The 19809-nt window shown below is 48.1% G+C and overlaps 1 protein-coding gene across 3 annotated transcripts in view; it reads left to right on the plus strand.

The window, feature by feature from the left end:
* Nucleotides 1–19809, plus strand: part of FAM120B (family with sequence similarity 120B) — a 90293-nt gene that overhangs the window by 11614 nt on the left and 58870 nt on the right. The window contains exons 2-4 of one of the 3 annotated variants that reach the window (XM_032837261.1): nt 1–732; nt 6778–6958; nt 17177–17278. The exon at nt 1–732 is cut by the window's left edge and continues 1088 nt beyond it. In XM_032837261.1, coding sequence (XP_032693152.1) covers nt 1–732; nt 6778–6958; nt 17177–17278 — 1015 coding nt within the window. The remainder of the gene's footprint in view (nt 733–6777; nt 6959–17176; nt 17279–19809) is intronic. The other 2 variants (XM_032837262.1, XM_032837263.1) reach the window with 2 other exon arrangements.

The raw sequence follows: 19809 nt of genomic DNA on the forward strand, positions 1-19809 counted from the left end.
GACCCCGAACCCAAGCAAGGAGTTCCCATGTGTGCAGACCCCGAACCCAAGGACGGAGTTCCCATGTGTGTGGACCCCGAACCCAAGCAAGGAGTTCCCATGTGTGCGGACCCCGAACCCAAGCAAGGAGTTCCCATGTGTGCGGACCCTGAACCCAAGCAAGGAGTTCCCATGTGTGCGGACCCTGAACCCAAGCAAGGAGTTCCCATGTGTGTGGACCCTGAACCCAAACAAGGAGTTCCCATGTGTGCGGACCCTGAACCCAAGGACAGAGTTCCCATGTGTGCAGACCCTGAACCCAAGCAAGGAGTTCCCATGTGTGCGGACCCTGAACCTAAGCAAGGAGTTCCCATGTGTGCGGACCCTGAACCTAAGCAAGGAGTTCCCATGTGTGCGGACCCTGAACCCAAGGACGGAGTTCCCATGTGTGCAGACCCTGAACCCAAGCAAGGAGTTCCCATGTGTGCGGACCCTGAACCCAAGCAAGGAGTTCCCATGTGTGCGGACCCTGAACCCAAGCAAGGAGTTCCCATTTGTATAGATCCTGAATCTAGGCAAGGAGTTCCCATATATGCATACACTGCAGTCAAGCAAAAGTTACCTCTAGGGGCAGATCCTGAATTTAAACTGGAAGCACCCATGTGTACAGACCCTGCAATTAAACAAGACCGCATGCATATGGAGCCTGAAGTCAAACAAGTAACTATGGTTTCAGACCCTGAAATCTTAAAGGTACGTAGCTATGCCTATCTGAATCTGGGATGTCATGATTGAAAATATACCCGTTGACGGATTGATGGATTTGCCAGTGAATATTTATTGACTTCTTGCATAGTTAAGGCACTGTGGGGGACATAGGGCAGGACCTAGCAGTGTAGTTAGTAGGTAGGACATGTGCACTGGCAGCTCACATTATAAAGTGTGCTTCATATTGGTGCTTGCCTGTCCTAGAAGAGAGCTCTGGGAATTGGAAGGAGAGTGATCACTGGGCTAAATACAGAGAGATGTTCCTGAAGAGGTAGGAGTGAACCAGACCTTTGGGAGCTGGACTAGGTAACAAATAGGCAAATACGTGTTGCCTTGGGGTACGAGGTAGACCAGTAGGCTGGAGTATGGGGTCTGAGGGGAGATACGGGGAGAGAGGTTGGAAAACGTGGAGTGTAGCCAGATTGTGAAGACTGTTAACATGCCCCACTAGGAGTTAGGACTTAATTCTCAAAGCGACATAGAGCCCTTGAGGTTTTTATGGTGGGTTACTAGTTACTAACCATGTGTGAGGTTCTGTGCTAGGTGGGTTACACATATCATCTCTTTTTTTGTTGTTTTTGTTTTGTTTTGTTTTTAAGATTTATTTACTTATTTGACAGACAGAGATCACAGGTAGGCAGAGAGGCAGGCAGAGAGAGAGGGGGAAGCAGGCTCTCCGCTGAGCAGAGAGCCTGACATGGGGCGCGATCCCAGGACCCTGAGACCAACCATGACCTAAGCTGAAGGCAGAGGCTTAACCCACTGAGCCCCCCAGGTGCCCCTACACATGTTATCTCATACCGACAAACCTGTTGTTCCCAACAGTCCCCATCTTCTGTCCACTTAGACAAGTTACAAACCTGGGAATTCTCTCTCCTGTTTTTTATAACTCTTCTCTCCTGTAACTAGTCAGTTAGTCTCATCACCTAGTGTAGGCTGCTGCTTTCCTGGGTTACTCAGGAATCTAACAACTCTTCTGTGTAGACTTTGGCCCCTTCCGATCCACTTACTGTGGTGCATGCAGAAATAAAGCCCTTTGTTTGGGTTCCATAACTCTTTGAAGAGTAGAAACAGCAAACTTAAGCAGGCTACAGCCTGCCATTACCTCACCATGGCCACTTTTCCAGCTGGTCTGTCGTGGCCCTGCAGGTGCTCTTCTGCCTCCCGGAGAACTCCCTGCCCCCATGCTAGGTAATGCCTACTAGTCTTTTCTGTCATGGCTGGGGGGTCACCTACTCGGAGATGGCCCCTGGCCTTCTGCCGTTTGGCACCTGCTGTGACATACACCTCACTGGAGCTTCATGCTTGCAACAGTGCTGTGAGGGCGGGGGTCTTGTTTCTTTCTTTTCACTGTGGAGCCCCTTTCGCCTGTCACACTGTCTTGTAGTAGCTGCTCAGGAAGCCTTAAAGGCTGTATTCCTTTTCTCTTGTACCTGCCTCTCCTTGAGTGACGCTCGCCCTCCTTCCCGTACAAGTCCATGAGTTCTTCTGTCTTGAAAAGTCTCACCTCTTTCTCTATTGCTTGCGTTGTAGCAGATAAGCTAACTTGCTAACATAAAAAGTTATAGTGAAAAATAGGATGTGATGTGTCTGTTAAGAGAGTTATAGGTGAAAAAGTATTAAAGGGTTAAAATTATCCTACCTGGAAGCATCCTTAAGTGCTTCATAGAAGTAAAAGAATGTGGGTTAGAAATTGGAGGGAGGGCAGGATTAGAACTCCAGGTGGAAGTGTAGTCAGACAGTAGGAAGAAGTACAGGTGGGCGGGTGGAGTGGGGGGTGGGGAGGCCAGATCCCAGCAGAGAACTAGAAGTCATCTGAACAGACTCATTACTCAAAGTCAGGAAAATGAACAGAGAAGGACTAAATCTAACTTTGCTTAAATTCATTTGGTTTTACTATGAGGTTGGCTGTGGGAATGCTGGTTTAATATCGACCATGCAGAGTGGATTCTCCACTAGTGACCAGAGGGCACTCTCCGCATTGTTTCCCTTAATTGTCCCACGGCTCGGATGCTGGACGCACTTGCCTCCATTACCACATGAGGAGACAGGTGTGGAAAGGCTAAATGACATCATCTGTAGTCACACAGCTCGTACTTGGCAGAGCCCAGGTTTGAACCCAGTCCTCTGACTGCCAGTCTGACCCTTCACAAGATGACATCTGTGTTCCCTGATGACATGTGGAGGGGTGAGACTGTCACGGTCAGTTGTGTAGAGGCACGAGCATGGAGGAATTTGTCAGGAAGCCTCCCTGCACCTGGACTTAGGCCTGCTTCAGAGGTGGCACGAGATGTAGGCCTTGGAGCCCCTGGAGCAGTTTGCCTGAAGGACAGGATGGGGAAAGGCACACAGGTAGAGGAACAGCAGAGCCAAAGTAGAGCACGCAGGCTGCCTCCCTGTCTGGAAGAGGGCCAGTCTGCTTCTTGGCTGGCCCGGAGCTCCTGCGGAGCACGACCTGGCCCCTGCTGGTTCCCAACTCACACCCATTTCCCATTTGTGTATGGCGTGCACATGTCCTCTCTGGGCGTGAACTCTTCATGGACCCTGACTTCCATTCACCATCCCAACAGGACCCGTCCTTGGCCTTTGCTCTTTTACTGGATACTCTGGTCATCTCACCCAATTTCCAGTAAAGAGAGTTCTGACAGATTGGGTGAGACCACAAAGGGCAGCATGTGTATCATGAAAGAATTTAGGACTTGGTTTTTATACACGTGGAGGAGGTATTGGATATCTATAGACAGGAGTGTTTAAAGATGTACCTGATCACATATACCTGTGATCAGTACATGTTTCTTGAAACATTGGTTATATTGCAGAGAATGCACTGGTGTGGCTGTTGCAGAAACCAAGGTAGAACACAAAAGAGCTAGAATTAGGACAATGGCAAAGGGAAGGAAGAAACGTTCAAAAGTAAGTCTTGCTATGGACGTTAAGGGTCATTCTGTGTTCTGAGATGGGAGTCGCCATGACTTAAGGATGGGGAGGAAAAGTTTGACACAGAGGGTAGCTGGGAAAGACCATCCATCCGATGCTTAGAAAACGGGCCTCAAGTTCCATTACTGGACAGGAGACAGCCATCTGGAAGTCATCTGACTGTACGTGGTCATGGAAACCCTCCAAGGAGAGGATTGGGTAGGATGGAGCCTTCTGAAAACATCCACTGAGAGAGAGGTGGTCCGACCAGGAGGGGAATGAGGAATGGTGACCCCAGCGGAAACCCAAGGAGGCAGGTTTCAAGAATGAGAGGAGAAATGGCCAGGACTGCCAAGTGCTACAGAGTAAAGTGGAAACGGGGTCATGTGGCTTTTGGGGTTGGCAGTTAGGAGGGGTTCAAGGCCTGAGAGAGCCATTGTCACACTGGGGCCTGGTGGAGGTCAGATGGCCAGGGTTTGAAGAGTACCTTGGAGACAAAAGCCAGAGCTGGGGGGTGCTTGCTCCTTCAGGAAGTTTGGCGGTGGAAGAGCCTCGGATGGGGAAGAGGGGAGGAGAGTGGTGGGAAGCCTGCCTGCAGGGGAAGTCGGGCCATTGTGAAGGGACTGACCACATGTTGGCCGCGCTACAACTCTCCTGTTGGTTGTGGGCTTCATGAGGTCTTTGAAGATAATTGTGTGAAGTTTCTTCAGTTCTCCTTACATTTTTCCTTAAAATTTGTTCGCAGTGGAGTCTTCTAGCCCTATCAGATAGGTAACCCTAATTTCAACACATAAGTATTTCAACCCCACACAATCTCCTAGAAACCCTTCGGTGGAAGGCTGTAGCGCATGGCTGTTACCCTAGGCACGTACCATGGCCAGAGAGCTATGTGGTTTCCATAATGTTGGATACACTGAATTACTATGTTAGGATTTTTAGATTAGGTGAATATGTTAAGGTTTTTCCATGTGTGGAGTGCTGTATAGATCTACAGTTAAGGGCAGAAGTAAAAGGTACTTATTAGATGATTCTGATCTAATTAGTGAGTTAAAGTTCTAATTATAGAGAACTTACCTGAAAAACCCTGTATTCCCTCAGATTCTATACACTTGGCAAAACTGAAGATTTCTTGATAGGGTGAATACGGTTTGTTACAACTTTCTAGATAGATTTGTTAAAATACATCTCTCTTGAAAATGAAAAAGACTCAAATGGAAGAGGGAATAGGAAAATAAGTTAGAAGCTATTTTGCCTCAAAAGGATTGTTAAAAACATAACTATAATGTTGGTAGATTCAGTATCAAAAGGAGCACATAGAGAAATAGTTCACTTCCATTAGAGAATCAAATAAAAATCCTTTAAAAAATATTTTTTAACCTTACTTACCTTAAAGTTGCAAGCTTTCTGCTATCCTGATTACAAGACATTTCAGTAAGGAGATAGACGTTTGATAATACGTGCAGCCTCGTGACAGTGGTGACACTGGGGACCACGTGCTGTGGGCCAGGCCTTGTGTGCCGCTCTCACTAACCGTCTGCGTTGACGCATTTAACCCTCAGGATAGCTCTGTGAGGTTGGCACTTTGATTAAACCTGCTTTATAGCTGAAGAACGGAAGGAAAGAGTAAGACTCCATTCTATAAAAACGAATCAAAATGACTAAAACTGCTTAAAAGTATGTATAACGAGAATACTGATTCACAGGGTTTTTGACATTCCAAGTTGTCCTAACACCACATTTTAAATGCCTTCTGTGGCAGACTGTTTGGATTTGAATTTTGAGTAGTAATCTAGATAAATCACTCCTATACTAGTAAGAATGTTCTTCACAGGGGCTCCTGGGTGGCTCAGTGGGTTAAGCATCGGATTCTCTGCTCAGGTCGTGATCTCAGGGTCCTGGGGTCAAGCCCTGCACCAGGCTCTCTGCTCAGCGGGGAGTCTGCTCCCCACCCCTCCGCCGCTGCCTGCCTCTCTGCCTGCTTGTGATCTCTCTCTCTGTCAAATAAATTAATAAAATCTAAAAAAAAAAAGTTCACAGAAAAAAATAAAAGCTGTATGTAGATTACTATAGGCCTTTGATCTTAGCTCTTTTTTTTTTTTTTAAGTATTTTATTTCTTTACATGTGAGAGTGAGCACAAGCAGGGGGGGAGGGGAAGGGTGAAACAGGCTCCCTACCGAGCAGGAAGCCAGACGCACAGACGCATGGCTCTGTCCCAGGACCCTGGGATCATGATCTGAGCCTAAGGCAGAGGCTTAACTGACTCAGCCCCTCCGGCGCCCCTTAGCTCCTTTTTTTAAGGAGAAAGTGGAATGCAGCCCTGTGTCTCGTCACCTACCTTGTGCCCACATTGCTGGTTGCAAGGCAGAAACGTGGTGTGCAGTACATGTCTGCTCAGTGAGGAATTACTGAACAGGTGAGCGACTGTGGTACAGTTTGTGACCCCAGCAAAGTTCAGTTTACTAGGGGAGGTCAGACCAGATACCTACTATAGGACCCGTGTGGGATGAGCCCCATTAGGCAAGGGGAGGTGAGTTCCGGTTGGGAGCAGAAGGTGAACCCTCATGAGAGAGGGGCTTATGAAGTGGGAGGGCAGGAAGGCCCTGAGAGGCGCCTTTCCTGGAGCCCAAGTGCGGATGAAGAAGGTGTGAGTATTCCTGAGGAGCAGAGAAGGTGCTCTCTTGGGACTGGTTTCTGCAAGGTGGCTTGGTGTCATGGGAAGAGGACACTGGGGCCTTGAAAGTTAGGGTGAAGGTGCTTTGAGGAGGGCAGTGACTGGACCTGTTTCTAGGAAGACAGGATGTTGGGCTGGAGAGCAGGGAGTGGGCTTGGTGCGGTTCGAGTCTCACAGTGACGCCTCCCGACAGGAGCACAGAAGGCCGGGTGCTGCGAAGTCAGTGCGGTGGGTCTGGTGGGCGGTTGGAGGTGGAGGAGGTGTAATGGACAGCTTGGAGCCTCCAAGGGCCAAGGAAAGGAATCAGGGACAGCTTCGTGCCATGAGTCTGAGGGACCACGACCCCACTTCCGAGGGCCTGAAAACACCGGTGTTGATTTTTCCTTCTGAAGGTTACCATTTGTTTCCGAGGGGAAAGCAGTTGTGTTTGGATTTTGTGCAGGTTGCTAGAGCGCACCACGTCCAGGCCGAGAGCTACCTGGTGTACAACATCATGAGCAGTGGGGAGATCGAGTGCAGCAACACCCTGGAGGACGCCCTGGACCAGGCCCTGCCCAGCCAGGCTTTCGTCTACCGCCCCGTGCGGCAGCGCGTGTACGCCCTCCTGTTGGGGGACGGCAGAGGTGAGCCACCCGGCCTCTCCGCGAGGCCCGAGACACAGACCAGGTCGAGTTGAATGCGTTCTTTGCAGAACACAGAGATAATTAAAAGGGTTTTTGTGTCTCTGCAAAATCTGTAATTGAGAAGAGCACTCGCATCTGTGCGACGTTAAGGGTAATCGCCGTGGGACGGCTCTAATTAGCAGACCACTGAGCAGTATTCATCAAAAGAGGAGTGCATTGTTTTTATAAAATGTAGTTTTATTCCTTAAAAGGATTTGTGTTTTCTGGAAAAACACCCTGTACTCCTGCAGGAGTGTGGGGTGTGTTTATTATTAGAAGACAATGTCTACTTATTTTTCTTCCAAATGTGATTTTCATAAAACAATTCCATAAAATCTAGTACATCATATTTTAAAGTATAAACAAAATTTTCCTTTAGAGTATTTGTATTTAGGTTTTTTTCATCTATATTTTCCTTGTGTAGCAACAGCAAGAGTGTAGGGAGAGGACTGTCAGTGGCCAGAGCAGGAAAGTTGGGGGGCCTTCATCACCATTTGGAAAATCCTCTTTTTGGAAGAGTTGGGGGTCATGGGGGTAGAGAAAGGCTCTTCATGGTAGAGATGAGTGATGCTTCACGCATGTAATTACCTCTGAGGTGAGGTCCTGTTCACCTGCGACTAGCGTCCAGGGACTCTGGCCTCACTGGACAGCGCTTAGATGAGAAACAGGGCTGTGCACACCGTGATTGGGACCGGAGGCAGGAGCAGTAAGATCCCACTGAAACCGCGTCTGTGGTCCTTTTGCCTAAACACCATTCTTTCCAGACATACCAATATTAGTATTAATGTCACGCTGTTGTTCCAGGAAGTAAGCATTTACATAGCCTGCGGGTCGTGACAGTCAGATGGAAGTGCTGTCCTTGTCCTTGGCTCTGTTGCTGTGGAGCAGCGGGGCTCTCTGGACCCAGCTTTCATTAGAGTCTTCGCACCTACTGCCTTGTCCCACGTGTGCTGTCCCAGTCCAGAGGCTTATGTGCCCTGAGAAAGGCGTGAGAAAGACGTTTACACTAACTGAACAACAGAAACCAAAGGACCTATGGAATAAACTTTGGGACCAGATAGTATTTAAATAATTTTTTCTATTTCTTTTTCTTATGTGGTTCTTTCTCCATATTCTTTCTTAACTACAAGTGATTTCGCATTGATTGTCATGATTAAAAAAAAGATAATCATGAAAAAAATTTTACATTGTAGAGTATTTGCCTGGGATTTTTATTTTTTAGTTTTTAATTTTTTTTTAAAGGTCTTTATTTCTTTGAGAGAAAGAGAGTGAGAGAGAGCATGAGTGGGGCAGGGGACAGGGAGAGACCGGTCCCCCACTGAGCAGGGAACCTGATGCGGGTCTGGGTCCCGAGACCCCGGGATCATGACCTGAGCCACGGGCAGACGCTTCACTGACTGAGCCCCTAGCACCCCTCATTAGTGCGGTTTTATTAACTGCACTACAGACCTTAATCAGTTTCGTCATCTTTTACATTCACTCATTTATTTATTTCTGTGTGTGTAGTTTATGGGTTCTGTTCGATGTCGGGTACAGAATTGGTCCGTCCCCATGAAGGAACTGAACTCTCTCATGCTGCCCCTTTGTGTCCTGCCCTCTGGCTCTGTCCCCTGTTCACCACTGGTTTGTCCTCCATCTCTGTATCTTGGTTTTTGCAAGAATGTTGAATGAATGTTTGGTCATGTCAAGAATGTCACGTACGTGTAATCTTTTGAGATTATGCATATGTTTCAAATCTCATAATATGATTCTTTTCCTTTAAACCAGGGGCTGGCAAACTTCTGTGAAGGGCCAGATGATGATACATATTTCAGACTTTGAGGGCCCCTGTAGTCTGTGTGACAAGTACATTCTGCTACTGCGGTGTAGACACGAGTGTCACAGGAGTGTAGCTGTGTCTCCATAAAGCTTAATCTACTTTTCCCATATTGCAAAATTTGAATTTTATATAATCTTCCTTTATCACAAAATACTCTTCTTTTGATAATTTTCTAATCTAAAGTAATGTGAGTTTATTATAGTTTTCAGACTGTATAAAAACAAGCAAATCAGATTTGGCCCATTGACTGTCATTTTCCAACCATTATATTAAACAGTCACTTGCCTTTTAGAGGAGTTTACAAATGAGAAGTCTCTTAAGTGCACCATTTCTGGTGCTTTCCATTTCTTTGTGTAGATCCAAATGTCTTTTGGTATCAGCTTTCTTTATTTAGAGAACTTGCTTTTACATTTCTGTTGGTGCTCATTTTATTTCCTAATTTTTTCCCCTGAAAATATCTTTATTTCAGAAGTATAGTTTTGCTGTATATATAATTTTAGGTATTTTGTTGTTGTTCAGCACTGCAAGGATGTTATGTTGTCTCCAGGTCGTCCATACTGTTGTTCCCCATCTGTAACAAGTGTGTTTCCCTCCGGTTGTCCTAAGGTTTTTCTCTTGAGCACTGGTTTCCAGCAGTTTGATTAAGCTGAGCTTTGGACTGATACACTCTGTTTATTCTGCTTGGGATTCCTGAGCTTTTTAGACCAAAGAGTTTATATTTCCTATCACGTTTGAGGGAAAAGTGGATTCTGTTCCATCAAACATTGTCTCCTGACTGTTGTTTTCCCCCTCACTCCGGGCCTCCCAGTTCCATGCTTGATTTACTGCTCATGGTGCCCATTACACACCCTGGCTTGCCCTCCAGCCTCTTTTTTCTGTGCTTCCATGTGAGTCAGTCCTGCTGCCCTTGCTTCAGGTTCGCTGAGCCTTTCTTCTGTGACACCTGCTCTGCTGTTAGCCCGTCCAGTGCAATGTCTCAGTCTTCTTCCCCTGCGCCCCCATGCTCAGGTTTGCCTTTCAGTTCTTAAATTTGGGGCGCCTGGGTGGCTCAGTCATTAAGCGACTGCCTTCGGCTCAGGTCATGATCCCAGGGTCCTGGGATCGAGCCCCACATCGGGCTCCCTGCTCAGTGAGGAGCCTGCTTCTCCCTCTCCCACTCCCCCTGCTTGTGTTCCTTCTCTCACTGTGTCTCTCTCTGTCAAATAAATAAAATCTTTAAAAAAATAAATAAATCCTTAAATTTATGCAGTACCTGTTTTCAAGACCTTGTCCACTAATTCCATCAGCTCCCTCTCTTCTGGGCCTGTGCCTGTTTATTGACTTTATCCTCATAAGGGGGCATGTGTTTCTGCTTATTCTCAAACCCACTGTGTTTTGATCGCAGCCTAGAAGATTCTGGATCTGTGAAGGGTATTGTGTTCTGTCAGGCAGTAAATTTACCTGATCCTTTCAGGGATTGCCTTAAGCTTTACTAGGCTGGGTCTGTGGGGACTTTCACTCTGGAGCTGGAATGATGATGATCATGAGCTGCTCCTGGGGCTTGGCCTTCCTGGGCTGTCTGTCACCTGAGTGCTAGGTGTCTAATGAGGGTCTCTGCACATTGGCTGGTAGGACTCTGATGCTGTGGAGCTCTGTAGGGTCCACTGGTTACACGGCGGGGCCGACCTGTTGTCGTCTTGTCCAGCCTCCCTGCGTTTTGCTCTGGACACATTGGAGCTCAGTTCTCAACGAGGTCCTCAGGGTCACCTCTTCAGATTTTGGAAGCTCCTTTCTGCGCAGTGCCCGCTCTAGTGTTCTGTGCTACAGGCCCTTGACTGTCATACAGGCCCTTGACTGTCACACAGTCCTGAGCTGCAGACTGTGTCTGCTTGTTTCAGAGACTCTCTTGTTCTGGTCGGACGCTCTCTTCCCAGGCTGCAGTCTTTGCAGAGCCTCTGTCCAGCTCAGGAATGTGGTGGCTGCAGAAATGTGTCCAGAAATGGAGGTGTCGGTGAGAAGACTGGTCAGGCAGGTCTGCCCCCATCTCTGCCATCTCCCACCCTACTCTGCCCCTGCTCCAACCCCTGCTCTCTGCCACCCCCACCGTGTGGAAGGCCCTTACACCGCGTTTAGCCTTTTTACGCCCAAATGGTCCCGTTCAACTTGCATTGCTCTAGAAACTTTATCCATGTTGACAAATACAACTTGTTTTTCTGGCTCAGGCCAGTCTTCTGATTAATTCTGTTTGTCCCTTCTGAACGTAAAAACTAACCTCCCCCACCCCAGACTAACTTCCTCATCAGAAGTCAGTTCTCTGAAAGAAGCATGTGCTTTTTATTCTAAGCTTCTCACGGTTTATGTGCTTGTTTGCCTGATGGCCCTTGTCCCCACTGGCTGTCAGCTGAGCTAGCAGAAACTGTTCAGGTGGCATCAGCAGATTCCTGGTGTAAATTAGGTGACTGACACATGTTTTTGAGTTTATGTTTGGAATATTAGCCTTTCAGGAGTGTTTCAATTTAGCGCAGCTTTCCTCAGGAAAGGGTAATGATAATGGTTGAATTGCAGATGGCAGGAGCACGAGCTGAGCCGCTTTCTCTGAGCCCAGCCTGATGGACAAGTGGGAACCACTTGTTTAAAGTGAGGGTTTTTTTGAACCAAAGGCATCTTTAACTCCACGGGTGTAGACCCTGAGCCCTAGATCCAGCCTCTTACACTCGCACAGCTGTAGACACTGGAGGTCTGAGCCAGAAGGCACGGGCACTGGATAGATCCCTCATTATGGCTACACGTTGGAGAGCTTGTCCGATGATGTGGGGGTGCTTGGCTGGCAACACTCCTACAGGGGTTTTGTCAGAGGATTGTGTGCTGTTTCGATGGCCGTGTCGTGTTATGGCCCCAGGAGGGGAGCATCCCGTAGTCATCACCTTGACTTTATAACAGTTCTTACTTCAGATCCCAACTCTGTCTCCTCGTGAACGTCTTCGCTTACTGTGTCACTGTGAAGCCTTGTATATTTTAGGAAACAGAAAAGAACTGGAAAGATGCCAAAGGCAGAGCCTGTCCTGCTCCCCTCCTTTATGTCTGTGTAGTTAGCAGAGCTGGGGAAGAGCTGCCTGCTTGCTCAGTGACACTCTGGGAAGCCCCCCCAGCTGGAGGAGGCTGGTGGCCTCAGGACACAGTCCAGGCGTGCGGCGCCTTCACAGAGTGCCTACAGGCCAGCAGCTCATTAACATCCGAGGTCTGTTTGTACAAAAAAAAAAGTACGTGTGGGAAATTTTTAAATTTTTTTCAGGACTCAGGCCATATATAAATACAGATTAAACCAGCCTTATATTACAGATCTACAAGGACAAATATTTTTCTTTAAAAGCCTGAGGGATGGTTTATGAAACTTAAAAATTGAGCGATTGTAATCAACGACTTCTCCTCTCTCTCCCCTTGCCTGCCGCTGCCCCCAGCGTCTGCCCACAGGCCCTCCCTGCCCTTGCAGGCCAAGTGAGTGGTCAGCGGAAGCTAGCTGGAGCTTCCATGGGGGACGGGCTGCGAGAGTGGACCATTGCACAGCTTTGCTCCAGGGAAAATATCTTCATTACATACAGGAGATCGTAGAGTGTGGATCGAGGAGTCTATTGTTTGGGAATAGCAGAAGACCAAGTTTGATCATGTCATTTTTCCATTTTCCATATAAAATATTACAGCTTGGGGCGCCTGGGTGGCTCATTGGTTAAGCCTCTGCCTTCGGCCCAGGTCATGATCCCAGGGTCTTGGGATCGAGCCCCGCATCAGGCTTTCTGCTCAGCGGGGAGTCTGCTTCCTCCTCTCCCTCTGCCTGTCTCTCTACTTATTTGTGATCTTTCTGTCAAATAAATAAAATCTTAAAAAAATATATTACAGCTTGAAGGGAGTTAAACTAGCAAGGACTTCTCTCATCTTTATCCCTTTGAACACAGAGCCGAGCAAATTGAAAGTTCGAGTGAGAAAATCAACTTTTTTTTTTTTGGAATTGCCAAACTCAAGTTTCCTCTTCTCTTTCTTGATTTTTAGGCATTTAAGAAGATTATTTCATTCTAATTCAGATTAACCAAATTGTTGTAAACATTTCTGCTATAGTTTCAAAGTGCACACCAGGCTAAAACCTTTGAAATTTTGTCTTTCCTATTTAAGCAGTTTTATTTATTCATTTTTAAATTTTTAATTGAGGTATAGTTGATATAAAGTACTGTATTCATTTCAGGTGGACAACGTGACGACCCGACGTTTGTATAAATTCTGAGGTGCTCAGCACATTGGGTCTGGTCGCTGCCGGTCACCGCATACGCTACTTCCAGGGTTGTTGACGCGTTCCCTACGCTGTGATTTCATCTCCATACCTTGGTTGTTTTATGACTAGAAGTCTGTGCCTCTTAATCTCCTTCCCCTGTTTTCATCCATCGTCTCACCCCCCCTTGTCTCTGGCAGCCACCGCTTTCTTCTCTGTATTGAGGAGTTATGTTTCTGTTTGTTCATCTGTTTTGTAGATTACACATACAAGTGAAATGATTTGGTATTGGTGTTTGTCTGGCTTATTTCGCTTAGCGTGGGACCTTCTGGATCCATCCATACTGTACAAAATTTCATTGTTTTTTAGGGCTGACTGATACTCTTCTGTGTGTGTGTGTGTGTGTGTGTGTGTTGCACGCACCAGCTCTTTGTCCGTCCATCAGTCAGTGGACACTTGGGCTCTTGCCGTATCTTGGCTGTTATAAATAATGCTGTAGCAAACATAGGGGTTCATAGATCTTTTCAAATTTGTGTTTTCATTTTCTTCGGGTAAATGCCCAGAAATGAAATTACTGTATCACATGGTAGTTCTACTTGTAATTTTGTGAGGACCCTCCGTGCTGTTCTCCAGAGTGGCCACACCAGCTTGCATTCCCACCAACAGTGCACAAGGGCTCCCCTTTCTCCGAGTCCTCACAAACACCTGTTGTTTCCTGTGTTGTTAATTTTAGCCGTTCTGACAGTGCGAGGGGAGATCTCACTGTGGTTTTGATTTCATTTCGCTGATGATGAGTGGTGTTGAACATCTTTTCATGTGTCTATTGGCCATCTGGATGTCTTCTCTGGAGAAATGTCTCTTCAGGTTCTCTGCCCATTTTTTAATCAGATTGTTTGGTTTTTTGATGTTGAGTTGTAGAAGTTCTTTATATACTTTGGATACTAACCCTTATTGGATGTGTCATTTGCACATTTTTTCCATTCACTACGTTACCTTTTGGTTATAGTGATGATTTTCTTTGCTGGGCAGAAGCTTTTTATTTATTTATTTAAAGATTTATTCATTTATTTATTTGAGAGAGAGAGCAGGAGAGAGAGAGCACAAGCCCGGGGGTAGGGGAGGGGCAGAGGGAGAAGCAGTCTCCCCGCTGAGCAGGGAGCCCAGTGCAGGGCTTGATCCTGGGACCCTGGGATCACGACCTGAGCTGAAGGCAGACGTTTTAATCAACTGAGCCACCCAGGTGCCCTAGGGCAGAAGCTTCTTAGTTTGTTGAAGTCCCAATAGTTTATTTTTGCTTTTTTGCCTTTGCTTTTGTTGCTTCAGGAGATGAATCCAAAAACAATATTGCTCAGACCAGTATCCAAGAGTTTATTGCCTCTTGTTTTCTTTGAGGAGTTTTATGGAAAAACCTTTGAAATTATGTGGTACCCCAGAGAATAGGCTAACCTCTAGGATTTTTCATCAATATCTGTTTATTTTAAGAGGATCTCGGGTAACACTTTGTTCCTGGCTCTGGGTTTTGAAGGACTGGGAAGTTTGTGTCTGTAGGAGGGATAAATTGGATTAAAAGTGAAAATGCTGCCGTCTGAATATTTAGGTTTGGAAAAGTCATCATATAAAGCTTATTCTTTGTAAATGCTGACACATTTTCTAGCCACTATGCGCTGCCCTCTTACCCTCCTATGGGAGAGGAAGGAGGGGAGGGCACAACACGGAGCTCCTGTTGCCAGGCAGCTCACTAGGGGGAGGGCAGGGCACGGGAGAACCTGCAGATGCTGCTTAATGACCTCTCACCTCTACCTGCCCTGCCCCTCCTGAGAAAACACTCGTCTGTATCGCTGTCATTTCCTGCATCTTTGCCCATAGTTTCAGATAAAATATCATTCAAGGAGTAACAGTTCCTATCAGCAGGTCTGTTGTACCTTTCATCCTCTGGCTGGTCGATTTCTAATGTGGTAAGGGTTATGGGTTTTCCTGTTCACGCCTCTGTCTGTCCGTAGCTGTTAGGTACTGCCTTTTAAGCAGCCGGCGCACTCTTGGTCTGTGGCTGCGTGGCGTGGTCACTGAGACTCATGGGAATTAAGTCATTCACCTGAAAAGCAAAAGCTTTTGTTCTTTTGTTAATTAGGAGAAACTGTAGTTAATATGGACTTAACCCTCACTGGTGTAAATTAGGAAGAAAAGAAGGAATCTGCTGTCTGTGGTGATGTAAATTTGGAGAAGTAGGACCGTGGTGTCCATCTGCCCTTTGGCCTGGTTTGTGCCTTGTGCAGATCTGAGGAGTATGGAGCCTGGTGAGCTGGTTTTCGAGGCAGCTCTTTCTTCCTGGGTTGTAGCTGAGTAGCTGACTAGTGTGTGGCATTTCCCTGGGAAGGTTTGTCCAAAACTGACTTCTCCAGGTAGATTCCCTAGTAAGCGTTGTCCGATAAATGATGGCCGTGCCTTCTTCCTGCGTTCTTCAATGTTAAAGCTCTGAGAGGGCAACCCCAAGCCCCGGGGTTTGGAGGGTTAGAATGGTTTCAGTTGAAAGATGGTGTAAAATGTGGTTTTGTAAATGTTTTGATAATTTTCCAAAAAGACATCCAGCAGGCTGGTGGAGAGCTCTTGTCCGTGAGATACTGAGCCTAGTGAGGTCTGTCTCTGGGCGTGGGAGTGCGCTCCTTTCAGAAACAGCGACCTGAAACATCCACTCAGTTGACTGCTTTTTAGTGTAATGAATACCTAGGCCAAGAGGGTTACATAGAGAGTTGGGGGGGGGGTTGTTTTTAACAACTACAAGAACACTTCACAGAGTTCTTTCTTTCTTTTTGTGTTTGTGAAATTTAAGTTGAATGTGTTCGTTAAACTTTGCATTAACAGGCATCTGCCCTGGGCGTCGTGCTGGGACTAAGGACTGTAACGAGGTCTCAGGAGCTCAGTTGGGTGGCAGTGAGGGGGGTACGAAGGCGTGTGCAGTGTTGGCCAAAGTGCTGTGGCAGACAGGACAGAAGTCTGGGCGAGGAGAGAAGCGGGCCTGGAGTGGGGGTGTGGTGGACATGGGCCGAGGAGGTGAGAAAAGGCACGGTGAGTTTGAGGGTGTGCGGTTCTCCAGCTGAGGAGCAGGGTGTGAGCCAGAGCTGGCTTCCCTGGGGACCCAGCCCGACAGCACACATCCCTGGGGGGTGATGGGCCCGAGACTCGGGAATCCTGAGGGTCACCGTGTGCAGGTGCAGCTGGGGGTGCTGGGGCCGGCAGCATGCAGTGGGGTGGGAGCTGGAGGCTCGGCGTGCTCCCAAGTCTGCACCCTTCTGCTGGCACAGGGACTGCTGTTGTGGGATCTTCAGTTAGGACCAGTGTCCTGGTCCAATTTTCATTGTAAAAAAGCAAAAACCAACAAGCTGGCATTTGCATGGAGAATGCCGTGGATGGGGTGAGTCTGAAGGTGTTCTGAGCAGGGCTGGGCCCGAGTGGGGCAAGAAGCCAGGTCCCAAAGGGCCAGGGGGCGGTCCTGAGCGCCCTGGGAGAGGGGAAGCATGGGGTTTGAGTGCTGGAAAGACAGCAGCCTGGTGACCCCAAGGTCGGTGAGCATGTCGAGTAGGAAAGCCACCTTCTGGCTTTGCTCACGGAGTAAGCTAGAACGGAAGACAGACTGAATTTTTCATAGCAGTTAACAATCCAACATAGAGAAATGCCTTTGTTCTAGATTATTCCTACTAGCTTTTTAAATTGTCGAGTGTAATAATAGTCTTGATAGTTAAACAAAACAGTGAATTAAAGACCAGAAAGAACTGTGCTACTCCCAGTTTTCCCTAAGTGTTGTGTGGAGCAGTGTGAGGACCCAGGAGGCAGCACGCTGCGGGGACCATCTAGGTGTGGTGACCTCTGTCCCCATTATTGTTTACGGACCCAGGTGGTCCTGCCATCTCCCCACCCCAGAGCTTAATGCTCTTGTTGAAGTGAGGTCAGAGGGTAGGGGACCAACTGTTGGATGCCTGGGCTCCGTCTTAGTGACCTTGGATGTGAGAACTCGTTGTATTTACCAACTTGAAATTGGTCCCCAGTGGAGCTGGGTCTGCTAGCGTGTTAGCCTGGTGACCAGTGTTGATACTCACGCACTTCTCCTGACCCTGCTGTCTTCACTCAGATGGCGCCAGTCCCTGCCCCACCGTCAAGGAGTGGTTCGTGTACTCTGGGAACCCGCTGAGGCACCCGGACCTCGTCAGGCCTCTGCAGATGAACATTCCAGGTACAGACGGTTTGGGTTAAGGAAATCACTCATTTGTTCACCAGATGATACAAGTCCAGTAATGGATCCACTGTAGAAACAGATTTTTCCGGAACTGCACATACACTGATTTTCATGTCAACCCTGGACCCGCAAGGAGTGTGTCTGTCTAATAACGTTCTAAAACAGAGGAGTGGACCTTCGTTCCACAGATGGACCCTGGGCTGGTCTGCTGTCTGCTCTGCCTCTGTCTGCCCTGACTCTTGTACAAGGTTGACATCAGCGGACAGCAAGACACACCAAGGGGAGCACGGCTGTGGGCCCAGGCCCGTTGCTGCCTGATCCCCAGCACGGTAGGTAGCTGGGCGTCGCTCAGTAAATATGTGCTCCATTAACAGGGATTCTGATGTCCTGCTTGAACCAGCTCTCCTTCCTCCTGCCGGAAGTTTGTGGGTGAACTGGAAAGGGAAGACAAAGGAAAGTCATTTTAGCTGGAAAAATAAGTTTTCTCTTCATGAGTGTTATCTTAAAACCTAAATGGGAGGGAATAAAAAGCAAAGTTCACCTAAAAATTAGCTGAAGTCCCTTCTTCCTGCAAGTTCTGAGTGCCTGGAAAGAGTCAAGAATTTGAGTGGGGGATAGAGTTGTACATGAAGGCAGGTTAAAGAAGAGGAGGGTGGTGAGGGGTTATTTTTAGTGTTCTTGCCATTGTTTCAGTGGACAAATACTTTTCTAAAACTTTGATATTCCATTTTTGTATGCATTAAATTCTCTCATGCCACTGTTGTTCCCAGCACACAGGTCTGTAGTTTACCAAATAAGGGTGTGAGGACTGCAAAATAATTTTCTTAAAAATGGAATCGTATTGGGAAGGAAGGTGAGGAAAGTTACTATAGGGAATATTTCCTTATTCTCTCAGCTGGTGATATACTCAAACCAAAAAAGGTATTTATCAAAAAAACAAATGAAGATGAATTAACATCTGCTTATACAGCAAGAGATATTTTTTAAGGCTAGCCCAAATAATTTTTCCATGTTTTATTATATAAGTGATTTCTATCTTATTGTATCTTTCCAAAAATAACACGTGGAGGACAGTTTTCGTCATGGTTTGAATTAAAGAGCGTATTTGCTTCATTCTGTTACAAATTAGTTTGAAAGGCCGCTCCCCAAAACGTTTTCATAAACTCTGGAAGCGTATCGTGATCACAGAGACGACTTCTGGGGCTCAGGCAAGCGTTGCCCTTGGCCCTGCTGGAGCTGTGAAGGTTCTGTGTGGGGCCCCATGGGCCGCACCGCAGCGCTCAGCCGCGGAAGAGCTTGCGTGGCGGGCGGGGCCGCCTTCCGCTGCTGGGGACCTGGAGTGTGATCCCGAGCTCTCGGTGGAGATCGTTGACAGGAAGGACTGTTTGTGCTCATGTTTGTAAGGGTACGAAAATGACAGGATTTCAATACTTAAATACTTTTCTGTATCCATGAGGAGAAAATGCCAAATGGTTTTATTTATTTTTAAAAGATTTTATTTATTTATTTATTGACAGAGATCACAAGTAGGCAGAGAGGCTAAGGCAGAGGGGAGCCCGATGCGGGGCTCGACCCCAGGACCCTGAGATCGTGACCTGAGCGGAAGGCAGAGGCTCAACCCACTGAGCCACCCAGGCGCCCCGCCAAATGGTTTTAAACTAAAATTAAGAGAGGCCGTGCCCATCTGTGTCACGGGCATGTCCCACCGCTGCGGCGGCTCGCGCTTGGAGACTGGGGCCCCGCTGACTGGCGCTGTCGCTGCACCTGTCTCGGGAGATCTGACGTGGGCAGGTGCCTCTGCCCCTGGCGCGACAAGCCCTTGTTGTGCGACGGGAACCGTCGTTCCCCAGTGAGGCCACTGGTCCTGTCGGGGGAGGGGCGTCACCGCAGGACACAAGTCTGGTTTTTCTTGTGCGCCCACGAGTTGGAAGCGGGTAGATTTCATCGACGCTGTATTACCGCGAGCCTCCGGGGAGAGCGGCCAGTGTCGCGCTCGAGTTAGTGGCTCTCCTAAGTAGTAGACGTGTAGAGACAAATCCCATGCTTCCACGAAATGGACAGGAGAGACGGGGGAGCAGAAAAAGTACAGAGAATAGCTGGAAATCGGGAGGGAGAAAGCGGTGGAATCGAGCGGGCGCGGAGGGGAGGTCGGTCTCGGCGGCGGCGGATGTTGCTGCGGGAGCTCAGCGGCCGCTCGGTGCCCCCGGCCGTGCGTGCGCGTCTGCCGGTTGTGGCCGTGGGTGTCACGTGTTCCGGGGCAGCACCGTGTCTCCTCCACTCGCCTCACCGCGCACCCCGAGACAAGGGCTTTCTGGCGGCGCAGAGCCTGCGCTTCCTTTCCGCGGACGCAGCCCTGGGAGGGCCCTCGAGGCGCGCACACGCGGCCGCGTCTTCCTCCTCCCTCGCTTCCCGGCGCGCCGCGTGTGGTGGCCTGAGCCTCGGGCCAGACCCCAGGCAGGCGACTGGAAGAGCGTTTTCTTCCCCAGAACCGGGCGGGGCTGCTCGTTCGCGCGGAGCGGAGGCGCGTT

Source organism: Lontra canadensis, unplaced genomic scaffold (genome assembly GCF_010015895.1).
Source record: "Lontra canadensis isolate GAN:19392208 unplaced genomic scaffold, GSC_riverotter_1.0 scaffold97, whole genome shotgun sequence".
Classification (NCBI taxonomy): Eukaryota; Metazoa; Chordata; class Mammalia; order Carnivora; family Mustelidae; genus Lontra; species Lontra canadensis.